Source organism: Zootoca vivipara, chromosome 3, assembly GCF_963506605.1.
Source record: "Zootoca vivipara chromosome 3, rZooViv1.1, whole genome shotgun sequence".
NCBI lineage: Eukaryota > Metazoa > Chordata > Lepidosauria > Squamata > Lacertidae > Zootoca > Zootoca vivipara.
This window is the reverse complement of record NC_083278.1, coordinates 69929457-69945030: the sequence shown is the minus strand read 5'-3', so window position 1 is coordinate 69945030 and position 15574 is coordinate 69929457. Positions and strand designations below refer to the sequence as shown.

At 42.2% G+C, this 15574-nt stretch overlaps 1 protein-coding gene across 10 annotated transcripts in view; it reads left to right on the top strand.

The window, feature by feature from the left end:
• Positions 1-15574, top strand: part of PDE10A (phosphodiesterase 10A) — a 188943-nt gene that overhangs the window by 125290 nt on the left and 48079 nt on the right. For 5 of the 10 annotated variants that reach the window (XM_060272803.1, XM_035108580.2, XM_035108582.2 and 2 more), the window contains 2 exons: positions 9075-9203; positions 15247-15275. In XM_060272803.1, the coding sequence (XP_060128786.1) occupies positions 9075-9203; positions 15247-15275 (158 nt within the window). Of the gene's footprint in view, positions 1-9074; positions 15276-15574 lie in introns of all 10 variants that reach the window. The other 5 variants (XM_060272809.1, XM_060272807.1, XM_060272808.1 and 2 more) reach the window with 3 other exon arrangements.

Sequence of the window (15574 nt, the reverse complement as noted above, 5' to 3'; positions counted from 1 at the left end):
AGGTATTAGCTTTAAAATTTAATACTGTGATATCTGGCATTACCCATACTCAGAGTTGAGCTACTAAAATGGATGAACTTAAGTAACATAAGCATATTGATTTCAGCAGGTGATTTCAGCAGGTCTGCTTGGAGTTTTAAAATCACCCATAATTACTGGTGCTATTCAGCTTTTAAGTGTCACATCTAGTGGATGCAGTGATGATTCCATACAAATATGGCCTAATTATGTTTGCAACTGCATAAATATAACTGAGGTTTCATGGTATTTGCTGCTTCTTGCCATATTTATGTGTGTTCCCCTTTCAGAGTTGCATGTAATTAAAAAACAACCCATTAAAAGATTCTGTAGTCCATAGCTGAACCATGATTTGAAAGTTTCTACGTATGTGCCCATTTCCTTAAATAATGAACTGAATTAGCATTCATATCTAGCTATTACGTACATACCTAGGCTGCAGTCATTAGCTCAGGGGCGGTTAAACATTATTTTGGCTCAAAGGCCACAATGAGGATTTGCCACCTCTCTGAGAACCATGTGCTAACCTGAGCCCAATTTATACCATTATGTGCACATGCACACTCAACCTCAGGGGGGACGGATGAACATGGACACACATGCACATACACACAGAGCCTGCACATATTCACATACACACAGAACCCCTTCTACCTCTGGCACATCATCATCATCAAGGTTTTGAGATAGGAAACGGAGGGATGCTTCTGCTGTTTCTTAGGCCTCTCTAAGATCTAAGAAAGGTGCTGCAGCAGAAGGAGGAGGGACTCTTGCTAAGGGTAAGAAGGGTAAGAAGAGGGTAGGAAGCCCTGCTATCAGACTAGTGAAGATCTCACCAAAACAGTGTGAGGACAACAGTGCCACCTGTTGTTAAAAAACAAAACCCTTTTAAAAAATGCAGCCAAATTACTGAGAGGCTTTGTTTGCCATCCAGAATCACCTGGAGAATCAAATTCAGCCTGCAGACCATAAGTTAGCCACCCCTGATTTAGCTCATGTATGAAGTCACTAAAGTCAGCTGGACACTCTTGAACATAACTGGTAGCATATGGGATAATATCCTTACTGTGGAATATTTGTGTTGATGGAACAAGTTAGTTGGATACCATTCTTTGGACTTGCTTTTCTGCATTCTGGCAGGCTTAATCTACTGCTGAGGGGCTCCTATGCCTATATGTTTTATCAGCTCTCTGCCTTGTTTGAAAGTTAAGGATGGTCATGCAAGGGGGTTCTGGCATACAGTTTTTTGTATACGTGCACCATCCTCGGAATGTAACCCCTGTGCAAGATGCAATCGTACTATATCAGAAGAAATGTAACATCCTTGATGTTCAGTGAGCCCCCTTGTATTGGTAAAAAATATTTGTAAATTGAGCTCATTAATGTACAGTAATGCTACACTGGTTTTTGTTTTTTCCAGGAACAATTAACTTACAAAATATTTTAGTGAAGAATTTAATTAGTGATTTTTAAAGTAAGATTATTTTCCCTTTATTGTCTAGCATGTTAAATAACTTTATTTTGTAACCTAAGTGTTCTATATGTTCCCACAGGGTGCATCAATTTAATGGCCTTGGGTTTCATTTTGCTCAGTTTATATGAGCTTAGCAAATGAGACGGCACTAGAGCGCATAAATAGGAGAGAACATTATGGTTTGAAACTGATTAAAACTGTACTTGGGATGCGAGGGTGGGAAATTAAAATAATTAATCCTGTGCTTACTGATTAAAAAGCCAGTAATGTCCACTGGTGGGAAATGGGGAAATGTCAAAACAGCAAAAATCTTAGATCATGAACTTTTTAAAATGACTAATGTTAATATTTTAGTGTTCTATGTATGGAGTGCTCATGGCCAAAAAGCAGTAAATGGTGCCTTTGAAAGTTTTTGTTGGCTAATATTTGGATATGCACAACTGAGCATGAAACTTTATTGCACGTGGTTTCCTGTCAATATTCTTCAGTAACAGCAAACCAATGAATAGAGGGAGCTAATATATCTGATTTATAAATCTGAAATTGCTGCCAAATGAATTTAACAAGAAGTTCAAATGATAATTTTGTTGCAATTGTGCTGAAGGAAGTCACTGGTTTTCTTTAGTCTAAGCAGGGAACAACCCATAAAAATGTGAGGTCTGCTTCTTCTAATGCTTATGCAGAGTTATCATAATTAAGGCTGAACTTTATAATTTAGCCCACAGATTACATGTAACAACAGTAATCACAGGGGGGGGGGGAAATGTTGGTTTTGAAGGCTTAGATTATCATCTAACAGATGAAGCATTTTCTTGGGAAGAAGTATCCATCTTCTTTCTAATCATGCCTCTTAATTAAAGGTTTCCCTTGCCTTGCTCTTATTTACTGTGCTTCCTTATTTTCCTTTGAAAATAGTGGGAATGCAAGGATTGAAAGCAGGTAAAAGGAAACCCAACAAACAGGAAAAGCAGTTGTGAAATGGTATTGCCTTTTGGGTAGTAGATGAAAGATCTATATCAAATAGCACGTGAAAAAGCATTATTTTTAAAAAAGGATGTTATATGCTTCTCACCCTTCAGAACTTGAGGCCTCTCCAGTCCTTGAACATCATGTCTGGGTACAGGTAACTCACATCTTGCACAAGGGTTTGGTTCATAGCTGCCAAGTTTTCGCTTTTCTCGCGAGGAAGCCTATTCAGCATAAGGGAAAATCCCTGTAAAAAAGGGATAACTTGGCAGCTATGGTTTGGTTCCAGGGGCCCATGTATGCAATAATGCATAAAGCCATGAACCCCTGGAACTGGCCCCTGTGTGCAATGTGCAGGACTGCCTATCTGGTTTTGGGAAGGTAGCGCTAGGGCCCTGCCAAGGTCCTAGAGTCCTCCTGCCGCCTTGCCCTAGTGAGTGCTTGCTCAGCTTTGGGAAAGAGAAGGGAGAAGTCTACGACCCTGGCAGAGCCCTTGCGCCTGATGCCCTGCTTACCCAGCTTTGGAAGGGCTGTGTGAAGCCTCTGAAATGCTGACAGAGCCCTTGCAGCATCTTCCCAAAGCTGGGTAAACCCGTGATCACAACTTTGCGCATGTGGGGTGGGGGAAATAGATAAATGGAGAATGGGGTTCCTCCCTCTCCATTTATTTATCTATTTATTTATTCCCCCCCCCGACTGCGCAACGCTGCAATCGCGTAAATAAAACAAGCGTAAGATGCGAGTTACCTGTACTCTACATGGGTAGCCTGGCTGGAGAAGGCATAAGGCAGGCATAGGCAAACACGGCCCTCCAGACATTTTGGGACTATACCTCCCATCACCCCTAGCTAACAGGACCAGTGGTCAGGGATGATGGGAGTTGTAGTCTCCAAACATCTGGAGTGCCAAGTTTGCCTATGCCTGGTATAAGGGCTTTCTGGTGGGAAAACAAAGCCTGGATTCTATAGGAGAATGAATCAATTATATTCTCTGTAACTGAAAGTGATACTATAAATTTGTTTCCACTAAAACACATTCTGTTTATTAGTGGTTGACAGATTTTGGCCAAGCACTACTGTGAGGTTTCACATGCTTAGGGCTTTTTTGTGTGCTGTGCATTCTTCACTTGATTGGATTGTGATTCTTTATTCTTTATTTTTTTTAAAAAAATGTCTGACTTGAAAAGGATATTATAAAATTACTGTTGAATTCTGATGTTTTGAACAAAGAAGGGATTCATTTAATGGGATTAGCTTCTAATCCAAATGAAGCAGTGTACACACATGCCACGGATGCCTTAAAAAATTACTATGAAAAGGGATTGCTTACCTGTGGATTTTGTCTTGATAAGAGGCAGGAAGGTATTCTGTTATGATTCACTTCTCTAGCATGGACCACAAAGGCATGGCCAGTCCTTCCGTCATCCTAATAAACTGCAGAATCCCTCCTTTTGCATGCTGAAACAGGAATTCGGAGGGTAGGAATTTCCTGTTCCCATGATATGTAGGACATTATTTAGCTCTCTGGGATGTACCATCCTGTCTCATAGTGGAGCATTAAAAAAACAAACCCCGTATTGGAGCCTCCTGTGGTTTCCCACTTCAGGGTGGGAAAAGCTTTCCCAGAATGTAAAGGCCAATTTAAGGTCACAGCCTTGCAATCAGTCTAGACTCTGAAGTAAGACTTATTAACAGGCAGTGCCTGGGGGTGGGGTGTAGGTTAGGATTAGTACAGTTGTGGATATCTTAACGGTATTCTAACATTGGATTTTTAGAAACTCATATATTCATAGTTCTACAAAATTCATTTTTTAATTTTTTTTTTACAGTAATGCATCTTGATCTATTGTGCTCTAACATACTCAGGGGTTCTCTGTGAACGTAAGAGCTGGGTGAACCTATGGGTTGTGTTACTTGCATCTGTATGCAATGTAAACAGGACTGTGTTTTATAATGCTGTGCACTTCCACTTTGTCTTTATTTTTGGGTGAGATCCAATTGGCCAGTTCAGGTTGCATAATTAAAGTTGGTTTGGAGCTCTTGCCCAACCAACCAGTCCTGGCACCAGACTTTTGCAACAAGGAAAGTGACAGGACAGTGCCCTGGAAAGTGGGACAACATCTGCTTGGTGCAATGTCACCTAACCTCCCTGCAAGCTATTCAGAATGAATGCTCAGTAAAGACCCAATGTCCTCTAATCTCCCTGGAAACAAATGGAAATGTATGCTCAATAAAACAAACTCCCTTGAAGCAATCCTGGGTGTTCTTAGAACTAGATTCCATCATTCAGCAGGAATATTAAATGGTGGCATACACATGCTTTTGCTAGAATTTAAAAGCAGAAGAGATTTCACTTACATTTATATTCTGCTCCATAACCAAAGTTTCTCTGGCCATCTGACAATGATCAGTTAAAATATTCTAAAATACCATTTAGAAATTTTAAAATGCAGAATGTGGCATTAAAAAGTATTAGGCAGCATAAGAATAAAACAATTCAATAGAATTCTCAACCAGTGCAACAGATCTAAAAGCAAAAACATTTGACTGGATTCAACTAACTTGGTGTGTTGGTGAAAGCCACCAGAAGGACTCCAGCTAGTGCACAAGAACTCTCCCACCCACCCCCCATGCGCCCTCCCAAAAGAAAATCTGCTCTGGAGGATCGGGAAAACCAACAGAACAATGAGGGGGCAGAGAGGAGACATTGCTCTGCCTGACAAGCAGAAATGCATGCAATGATGAAAACAACCTCTTAGTGCCATGTTGAATTTCATCCATTAAATGCTGCTAAAGAGCCATTAAAAATCTGCTTAGAAGTCTGGGAAAATAAGAATGTCCTCATATCAAAAAGGATATAGTGGGCACCAAGTGAGCTTCTCTGAAGAGGACATTCCATCATCACCGTGTTATAGCTGACAAAGCCTTCTTCCTGGTAGCCAACTGCTTTACCTTATTTGGTGAGGGCACCTGGAGAAGGGCCTTCAGGGGTGACCTCATTGTCTGGGTAGCTATATGTGGGAGGAGGTGATCTATATGTGGGAGGATATATAGATATATGAGCTATATGTGGGAGGAGGTGATCTGTCCCCAAATGATCCAGGACTTTAAAAGCTAAAACCAGCACCATGAATTAAGCCAAGAAACACTGGGAGGCAAATCTCGGAGGACAGGTGTAATGTCAGATCACCCAGTCCCAGTTAACAAGCTTTCCACCCTATTTTGGACTGACAAAAAATTCTAGACTGTTTTTGAAGCCAGCTCCACACAAAGTGCATTGTAATAAAATATTAACAAGAGGTAGCAAGAACATGGATAACTGGCAAGGCTATCTCTACCTAGTTAAGCGTGAGGTTTATGACCCAAAGCTGATAAAAGGCACTGTGAGCTGGTAAGTCTATAATTCAAAGCTCACTAGGCAGGGTAGCCTTAGGCAGACCATGTATCCCATTCCCTGCACATGTGTAACTTGCTTACAGGCCATGCTCACAGACCAGAGTGGGGCTGCACCTTTAGTCTTACTCCTGACTTTGGATTTTTAAAAACAAACAAACATGCATTGTGAGCAATTGTCTGAATAGAATGGCAGACTTGCAAGCCACTCCTTGTGCCTAGATGCTACTTCAGGATGGAATCTATACACATATAAACAAAGCTGTGAAAAAATGCTTTTTTAAAAAATACATTGAATTTGGCATAGCTCACTCTCTCCGTCTAGTGTCACATTTGTATATTGCACTTCACAACACATTTAAAACATTTTATTTGCAGCTGTGTAGCTGAGTCCCCTGCCACCCAGTTGTGCTACACATGAGTAATGCATAAATAAGGCACATCTCTCAGCCACAATACTCCCCATAAGAATGATACTGACTTACTTGACAAGGTTGTTATAAGGATTGTGAGTGTATATGCTTTGAATGCTTTAGAAGCATTATATAAAAATATTAATATAGAAATAATGATGATGAAGGAATAATTTATTATTATTATTGGTGCTGAAACAAATGTTTCTTATCCATGCATTCACAGTGAGAAGCAGTAGTTAAGGAGTTATTCTAATTAGTTCTGTCCCCAGCAGAACTAATTAACACTCTTATATTCAGTGTGTTTTCTGTTTGTGAAAACATGCAACTTACTCCCTCTAGGCGATTTGCTGCACTTGTTTCCGACACACCTTTGAAAAATATTGTATCGTATTACTCTCGCAACGTGAAGACAGGAAATGGATTTTTGCAATCAGGAAAGTCTTGCATGCTAAACTCAGAGTTATGAGGCGACCAGAACTGCTTTTTTATTATTATTCAATGTAAGATGTTGTTTTTCTAGTACAGTGTTTTGAAGATACTTGTATTAGTCTCAGTGACTGTGATCCTGCATTATTATGCATAAACAGGACCATGGACATCAATGGGCTTTAAGTAAGGGTAAGTGAGGACACAGAAATGACTCTGTCATGAATAATGACACTCGGTCATGTATGTTAACATTTTCTGTTTAAAATTCTACCATGTCTGTCAGGCTATTATTATTGCTTTCAGTTTATTTGTGTATTTGATTACTTCAGTACTCTAAGAACTGTTCTATTGTTTGCTGCTGTTCCCCACTCGTTATCTTTAAAGTGAGAGTCTTTATTTTCATGCTGTAGAATAGGGATAGGGAACTTGCAGCTTTCCTGATGCTGGAGGATGCTAACTCACATTGGCCTTGGCCAGTATGATGGGAAGCAATAGCCTCAAAACATCTGGAGGTTTCCCATTCCTGCTGTACAAGTTGCAGGCATGAAAGACAGACATACTTGCTGGTTTGTCTTTTCAAAGCAGGCAGGACATATTCCTAGTACAAACTTGTTTAGTACAAATTTATTTAAGTTTGGTACTCTTCAGATGTTGGGACTACAACTCCCATCAGTCACAGTCATCATGACCAGTGGTCATGGATGATGGGAGCTGTAGTTCAACAATATCAACAATGAAGCAGGGGTGATTCGTGACACACAAAACAGGTGGACCAGCTTTAGGAGGTTTGTCAGTACTCGCATGCAAGATTTTTGCCTTGTGTTCGAAACTCATGAAGGGAACATTTGGCCATTTTTCTCTGGGGATAAATATTGTTGGAACCAGCACCTCTGTCTCTGTGTAATGGCTAGGAGATGTGTGTGGCTAGGTCAAGCTTGAATTATGCTGGCAGAAACTTGTTGCCTGTTTCATTTTTGAAACTTGTGGGAAAGTCACATTTGAACCAGAGCAACAATGGCTCAAGCTCAGAATCGGGCCATCTCTGCCTAAGTAGCCAACTACATGTGTACCGTTTGCAGGCTTTATATGCTTTTGCCAATTGTAATTCCATTGAGTGAATCTGGGGACATTGCAGTGGGACATGGTATATTTTCTTTATGTACAATTTCTTTCCCTTGAAAATAAAAATCACAATACCTCCTTTATAAGTTTCCACTTTCTCTTTCCTTTCAGTGCAATAACTTGAGGTCTGTGGTTATATCCAAATTGTAACTACTCTGCATGTGTGTGTGCGCGTGCGCGTGCATACCTGTCTCGATTCATATGCTTTTCTTTGGAAGAAGAAATCTATTTGGAAATAGCTCCTATTTTGCTTTGTTTTACGAGATGAATGGGGTACTCTCTAGGTCTTGACCTTGCACTGTGCTGCTGAGAGGAGTCCTAGTACATTCCATCATTCAGCTGCTGTCACACAGTGGTGTCTGGCAATGGCAGTTTCTTTGCTCTTCACTCCCCCTGCCCCCCACTTAGCAGTAGAGACTTGTGTATTTCTTTCAACCCACGTGCATGCACCATTGCTTCTTAGATCTATATCAATGGATAACACACATGCAGGTGGGAGAGGGGTGGAAATAGGGCTGCCTTATGTCCAGAATTTCTTGGACATAACTGGAACACAGTAGTTGGAAACAGAAATCACTTAAATGTCTGGGAAAATTTGGATGTATGGCAACCCATGTCAGAAGCTCAACAACTTGCATCCTGATTTTCACTTTTTGAAATATGGCAAATGTCTGGCAATCTTTATTTTTAGATTCCACCCCCCCTCCAGATTTTTCATGTGCCATCTGAAACTTGTTCAGACACATGTATCTGAAAGCATTGAAGTGTTGCTTTGTCAACTCAGTGCAATGTTTCTTCAAAAGTCTGTTTCTTCTTTAACAAAACATACACTAATTAATGCATGTTTACATTCATTAAAGTTGTTGCTTTAATTAATATTTCTCTTTTTTTATCCATTTAGTTACTTGTCTACTTGGCTCTCTTTCAATGTTCTCCAGACACTTGGCCCTTCATATTTACACATTGGTTTTCATTTGCCAGAGGCTCAGCAACTGTTTGCCTACCTTTAGCTTTCTGCTCGAGGGTTGATTTCATAGTGGTCAGTTAGTGGACTTTCATGCAATTTCTTACTTGCAGACTGCAGGCCTCCATTATATTTTTCTGTTATCACCTTTTGAATTATTGCAAAGTCTTCAGGCCAGGTGAATCTGATGTACATGGCACAATAGAGCTCATTCCTGATTGCCTTTTTTGTTATTTCCATAACATTTCTTATTAAAATAGTCATAGTATAAACAGCAATGTTCTCTTTTTCAGGTTTGACAGATGAAAAAGTGAAGGCCTATCTTTCTCTCCATCCCCAGGTACTGGATGAATTTGTGTCAGAAAGTGTAAGTGCTGAAACAGTGGAAAAATGGCTGAGAAGGAAACACAACACAGAGGAAGGTAATATCTCAGTAACTTTTGGAATCATTCTCCTGATGTTTGGGCTTCTGGAATTGTATTTCCATACATTTTTGAACAAGCAGAAGTAGAGATAGAATCATAGAATTGTAGAGTTGGAAGGTACCCCAAGGGTCATCTAGTCCAACCCCCTGCAATGCAGGAAACTCAGCTAAAGCACCCATGACAGATGACCACCCAACCTCTGCTCAAAAACCTCCAAGGAAGGAGAGTAAGTATGTCTTCTTCTCCTTTCTGAGAAGTTATTTTGACTTACAAGCACAGCCATACATCAGCTGAGTTGGGCTTCCTTTTTGCCTCTAATGGGCAAAGGCAGGAGTAGTTATTACAAGGAGATAGGCTGCCCCCTCTTCAGTTTTTTGCTCTTGCCTCGACAAAGCAGTCACATTGCCTTTGGCTCTTCTTATTTTGTCATCTTGGGTTAGCTTATTCTTTCTCACTTCACTCTTTAACCCTATTATTATTATTATTATTATTATTATTATTATTATTATTATTTCTTTAAAAAGAAAAGAAGTTCTAGATCTTTCTCCCCCTTTCCTGTTTCCCCACTTCAGAAGAGGGAGAAGCAGGCAGCTTGCCTGGGGCATTTACTCCCCTGGCTACAATTTTTATCTGATTTCACCGATCGTGGCTTTGGGCTGAGCTTGGCAGCAGCTAGGATGCTAGAAAGCTTCCTGGAAGCTCTTCAAGTGGCTGTGACAGTGCTTGCCCCCACCCTGGAAATCAGAGCAGCCCTTTGCAGCTTTGGTTACAGATGGCATCCCTTTGGTACCAGAGGATTCTTACAGAAACAACTATGCTTGTCAAGACCCCCCCGACCCCCCCTTGCAATCCATGATAGAAAGGGTTTCCAAAGGGTTTCCTGCCAAGGCCCAGATGGGCCCAGTGCTCCTGAGCAGGCGAGATCAGGCTTTTGGGACCCACTGCTTCCTTGCAGCAGTTGTGTGTGGTGACCCTCTATTCCCTCATAAGTCTCTGTCCTCCCTTAAAGGGTAAGATGGCCTCTTTGGGCTCACAGCAAGCCCTGATGGGGCCTGATGAGCAGTCCCATAAGGCTTCACGAAACACCAAGCAGCCTACTGCCAGTGCAGTGCAGCAGCAGTTTAGGTGGGAATAGCAGGACAAGTGGGCCCATCATTCTAGAGACAAGGTAAGACCAGTTACCCTTGTTCTCCCTGCTGTTTCCCGGCCACGGCATGTCCAGCTCAGTGCCCCAGAGGAAACTAGCCCAGCACAGGTTGTGACATAGGCTTCCTCTGAGGAGGAATTCATGGGCTTTGAGGATCATCCTTCTGCTCACCCTCCACTTCAACGCAAGCCCAGAGATCTTCCTCTCTCTACCCGAGTCAAGATTAAAGCTGATGCCAAACTATTGATATTGTCCAAGAGGATGGACATCATGTTGTTAGCCCATATCCTGGCTCTATGCTTGTCAGCCTCACAATTCACTTCACAGGCTCAGTTGCACATGGGACCAGTTGCTTCAGTGGTTCCTCTTACCACACCAATGGTTGATTATCCACAGCAATCATCTCTATGTTCCAATCCCTCCACATTTATAAGAGAGCATGCACTGGTGGACCAGGGAGGCCAACCTTTGGAAAGGTTTGGCTATCAAAGAACCATAACATCAGATACCAAGCCTACAAGCCTGGGGAGCACATGGCGAGGGACAGTTAGTCTCAGTGGACTGGACAGCCACCAAATTCCAACACAGCATCAAGTGGCTCAAACTCTGCAGCACAACTAGGCATTCAGTACTTCTGCTGTGGGTGCCTGCCCCATGTCTTGATTAGAACAGACAACATGAGTGTGCAATTCTAGATAAACAGAGAAGGAGGGACCAAAACAGATCTGCAACAAGTGACTACCTTGTTCCTGTTCTGGGCAGAGAAGCATCTCTTTAGCGTCTTTCTGAAACACATCTCTGATACATCCAACACACAGGTCAATTGTCTGAGTTGCACCAGGCTGGATCCAGGGGAATGGATACTACACAACTTGGTGTTCAGACACCTTCAGTGAACCCTGGGCCCATTCAATGTAGACCTCCCATACTACTACTAGAGGTTCCAGGACCCAGGAGCAGAGGCCTGGGACATTCTGATATAACCATGGCTTCTTGGATTCCATTATGCTTTATGCTTGGATTATGCTTGGATTCCATTATGCCTCTTGGATTCAATTATGCTTGAGAGTCCCATGGACTGCAAGAAGATCAAACCTATCCATTCTGAAGGAAATCAGCCCTGAGTGCTCACTGGAAGGACAGATCCTGAAGCTGAGGCTCCAATACTTTGGCCACCTCATGAGAAGAGAAGACTCCCTGGAAAAGACCCTGATGCTGGGAAAGATGGAGGGCACAAGGAGAAGGGGACGACAGAGGATGAGATGGTTGGACAGTGTTCTCGAAGCTATGAACATGAGTTTGACCAAACTGCGGGAGGCAGTGCAAGACAGGAGTGCCTGGCATGCTATGGTCCATGGCAGGCTTCCTCAAACTCAACCCTCCAGATGTTTTTGGCCTACAACTTCCATGATCCCTAGCTAGCAGGACAAGTGGTCAGGGATGATGGGAATTGTAGTCTTAAAACATCTGGAGGGCCAAGTTTGAGGAAGTCTGGTCCATGGGGTCACGAAGAGTCAGACACAACAACAATGCTTTTCCTCCGGTGGTGATCCTACCAAGAATTCTGTGCAAGATTTGGGAACAGGCACAACTAGTCCTAGTGGTGCTCCTATTGGGCCCGGTGTCCTTGTTTCTTTGAGTGTCTAGTTCTGACAGTGATCACTGCATGGATACTCCCAATCTTACCAGACCTCATATCCCAGGGACCAGTATTCCATCCAGATCCCTCTTTAGAGTTGCATTCTTTTTCTTCTCTCTCTCTCTCTCTCTCTCTCTCTCTCTCTCTCTCTCTCTCTCTCTCTCTGTGTGTGTGTGTGTGTGTGTGTGTGTGTGCGCGCGCACGTGCATATATTTCAGAGAAATATAGAAAGGCTTTAGTGTGGGATCACATTGCCTAATGCTAAGGTTGCAAGATTTTTTTGTAAGAAAAGGTGAAATAATACTGGGATGCAATAAAAACATTCTGTAATTTAATATATTATTCACTACAGTCAATGTGATCTCTGTACTTGCTTGCCAAGACCGTTGATTTCTGTTTTCATTTTATTGACATTTGCTCTTAAATTTTGATACAAGAACTTCATTACAAAGTGGGGGTGGTAGGAGCCTCTTGGACTTTCAAAGGTGACTCATCCGTCTGCATGAGACAGCCTCTCTTCTTCAAGGCTGCTTTCTCTCTGCAGAGGTGAGCACACCTCTATTTTCATAGAACAAAGCACTGTGATGAAACAGCCTCAGAAGATCCCTTGAGGGAATTCAGCACTGAATGTTGAGCGGAGCAGCCTGCAGGAGCAAAGCAGGCATGGCACAAAGTAACAATTTGGGTTGTCCTGTATATAGAGTCTCTCCTTGCTCCTAAACATTTTAAGGGACAGCTGGATCCCCAGGGTCTCTTCCAACTCAATGATTCTGTTCTGTTCTGTTCTGTTCTGTTCTGTTCTGTCTTGTCCTATCCTATCCTATCCTATCCTATCCTATCCTATCCTATCATGAATCTTTACTCCACAGCATTCATCCCTTTGCCCCCACTCCTTTCCCACTCTTTAGTGCTAAATGAGAGCAAACCTCAATCTGGAGAGAACATGAATTGCCATTTGCTCTGATTGAGCACTAAAGAGTGGTTTTCCCTGGGGGGAAAGCAGCAGGACAAGAGGAAGTGTGGATAAGCCCTCAGGAAAAGGTAGAGTATTACCGTATTCAAAACAGATTTGTTCAAATATCCTGAAGAAATAAAGGAATGTATGTTCTTGTCATTTTTCCAGTGCTCATGTTTGTCCAGAGGACATTTGAACATTTACTCAGTGTCATATTTTTCAGTCCCTAGAGTACAGTACATAAAATATGTCTTTAGTACAAATGTACGTATGTTGTAGTTACAGTAGGGTTCCTTCGGAGAGAATGAAATAGTTCCCTTGACGTAAATCTGTTCTACATTGGATTCCTACTCTCTCCCATGTGGTAACCTATCATTTCTGCTGCTAATGATCCCCTTACCCTTGTTGACGTTAGCAGACAATTCCCAAGGGGTATTTCCTTTTGTTTCTCTTGTCAGCTGATCTGAAAAGAGGGAACTGTTCAGTCTTGACTTTTCTGCAGATGTTGAGGATTGCATTGCAAAGTTCAGCAAAAGTCTGTTTGTTTTCAATATACTCAAGAACATAGAAACCAAGTGAGCCAGTGAGACAATATATTTTATATTCTGTGACAGATTAACATTAGGAGGAGAGAAGTTACAGGAATTTACCGCTACTCTCGTTGTTGTTATCATGCAGGATTATTGTTACAAGGTTATTTTGTTTTGGCTTTTTTCATATAAAGGGACCTCAACGCATACAGGTGAAAAAAAAAACATCAGTCAGAACATCACATTGATTAGTGAGGGGCAAATGACAAGGAAAAGCAACCATTTGCATTCAGCTTGAAATCTTTCCAAACATTGTACAGTATAGCGAAGACAAAACACAGAGACGGATACAATGTGTTCTTATGTGACTGAGCCAAACCTGTAGACTTTGGCTGGTCTGTAAAACACCAGTTATTAGCAACTGGAAACTCCCCTAGGTATTGCCCCATCCCATAAGCATGTCCTCAGTTTTAAATTTCATAATTCTATATATATGTGGTGGATTAGTAATCTGGCAGGCAGGGATTAGAAGGGACTGGCAGGGCTCCGAAGAGTGTGTGGCAGAGACGGGAACAGTGGAGTGAGCCAGGAGAAGAGGGGCCCAGTGATTTATGGGGTGTCACACCACCTGCAAGGCAGGAGCCAGGGAAGGAGCGAGAGTCAGGGCATTTGGAGGCGGAGGAAGGTGCCCAGGATGTGGCAGAGGAAGAAGGGATGGCTCTGGTGATTCTCCACCTTCACCCATCCCACTATCTCCTAGAACCCGGAGGGGCTTGAAAAGGGAAGAGCAGCGATGACTTCCATGCAGGAGAAGTCTCAGGCTGTGGGCATGCAACCTGTCAGAGGAAGGTATATAAGCCAGGGGAGGGGAGGGGCCCCACTGTTGCTGCATCTGCTCCATAGGACCAGACAGTGCCTAGAGGCTAAAAGCATGTGTATACAGAGCACTGAGGAAGCTGCTGTAAGGGTTTCTCTTACCAATAAAGAGTTAATTATCAGACATGTGTCTTCCTTCTCTGGACCAGTTGGTGCAGTGTTGCTAGAGAAAGCTCAAGCAAACTTCTCAGCACTATTCCATCAATACGTTTCATGTGTCTTGATTAAGGCATAAGGTAAAGAGCCAGACCACCCCTAGCCTGGTGCTCATGGTAGCCTAGGCAGAAGGTGGGCAGGGAAGAAAATGCCCCTTCACTGTGCCAGTTCCCAGAATGGGGCAGCAAAGAAGTCTGGATCAGACCCACTGCTGTCATATGATGGCAGCATGCTCTCTCCCAAAATGCCTCATACCAGGTTTCCTATGCCTCCTGCTGGTGGGGCTGCAGCTTCTGGTAACTTCCACTTGCCCATTGTTTGGCTGGGTGCACCAGGGAAGAATGCCATGGAAATTTGTGGTTCAGATTTCACACCATCTTATCAGTGCCTTTAGTAGCATTGAGGTGCCATAAGATGGACATGAGCCCCAAGTGGACATGAGCCCTGTAGATTCAGGGAGCATAGAAGTGTGACTTTTTTCCTTGTGCAAGCTGCAAGCTGCTAATATGAGGCATATATTAATATGTTGAATAGATTTGAATTCTTAAAACTTGCCAAAATTAAGTATTCTATTGAAGATAAGGATGTGGAATAAAACAATTCTAAATATATTGTGATGTAATAGACACTGAAAGCAGCAGTAGGATTATTTAACGTTGGGATTTTTTTTTTTTGAAAATTAAAATTATCCCAGAACTTTCCAGGAGCATCTAATTGTTTGCATCCTTTTCTTACAGATGTTTCAACTCCTAAGCATATCAGCAGGGTAAGTACCGTACAGGTGTGTCTCTGTTCCCCAGAACATAAAACTGTCTGGGCAGCCTTTTGTTGATTTGAAATGAATTTCCTGATGTGTTGCACTTCATCGAATTAGCTCCAGAGAAATGAGCACACTAACAACTTTCAGATCAATTAAAATACCATTCAGAGCCTTAAGAAGTAAATAAGGACACGGTACTCTGCTGCCAAATGTGTTGAAACTGTGATTAGGGATGTGTGAGCCACCTCCAGCTTGCCCTGAAAATTAAGCGAGTTTTTTCTTTAGTGTTAGACTAAACACTGGAA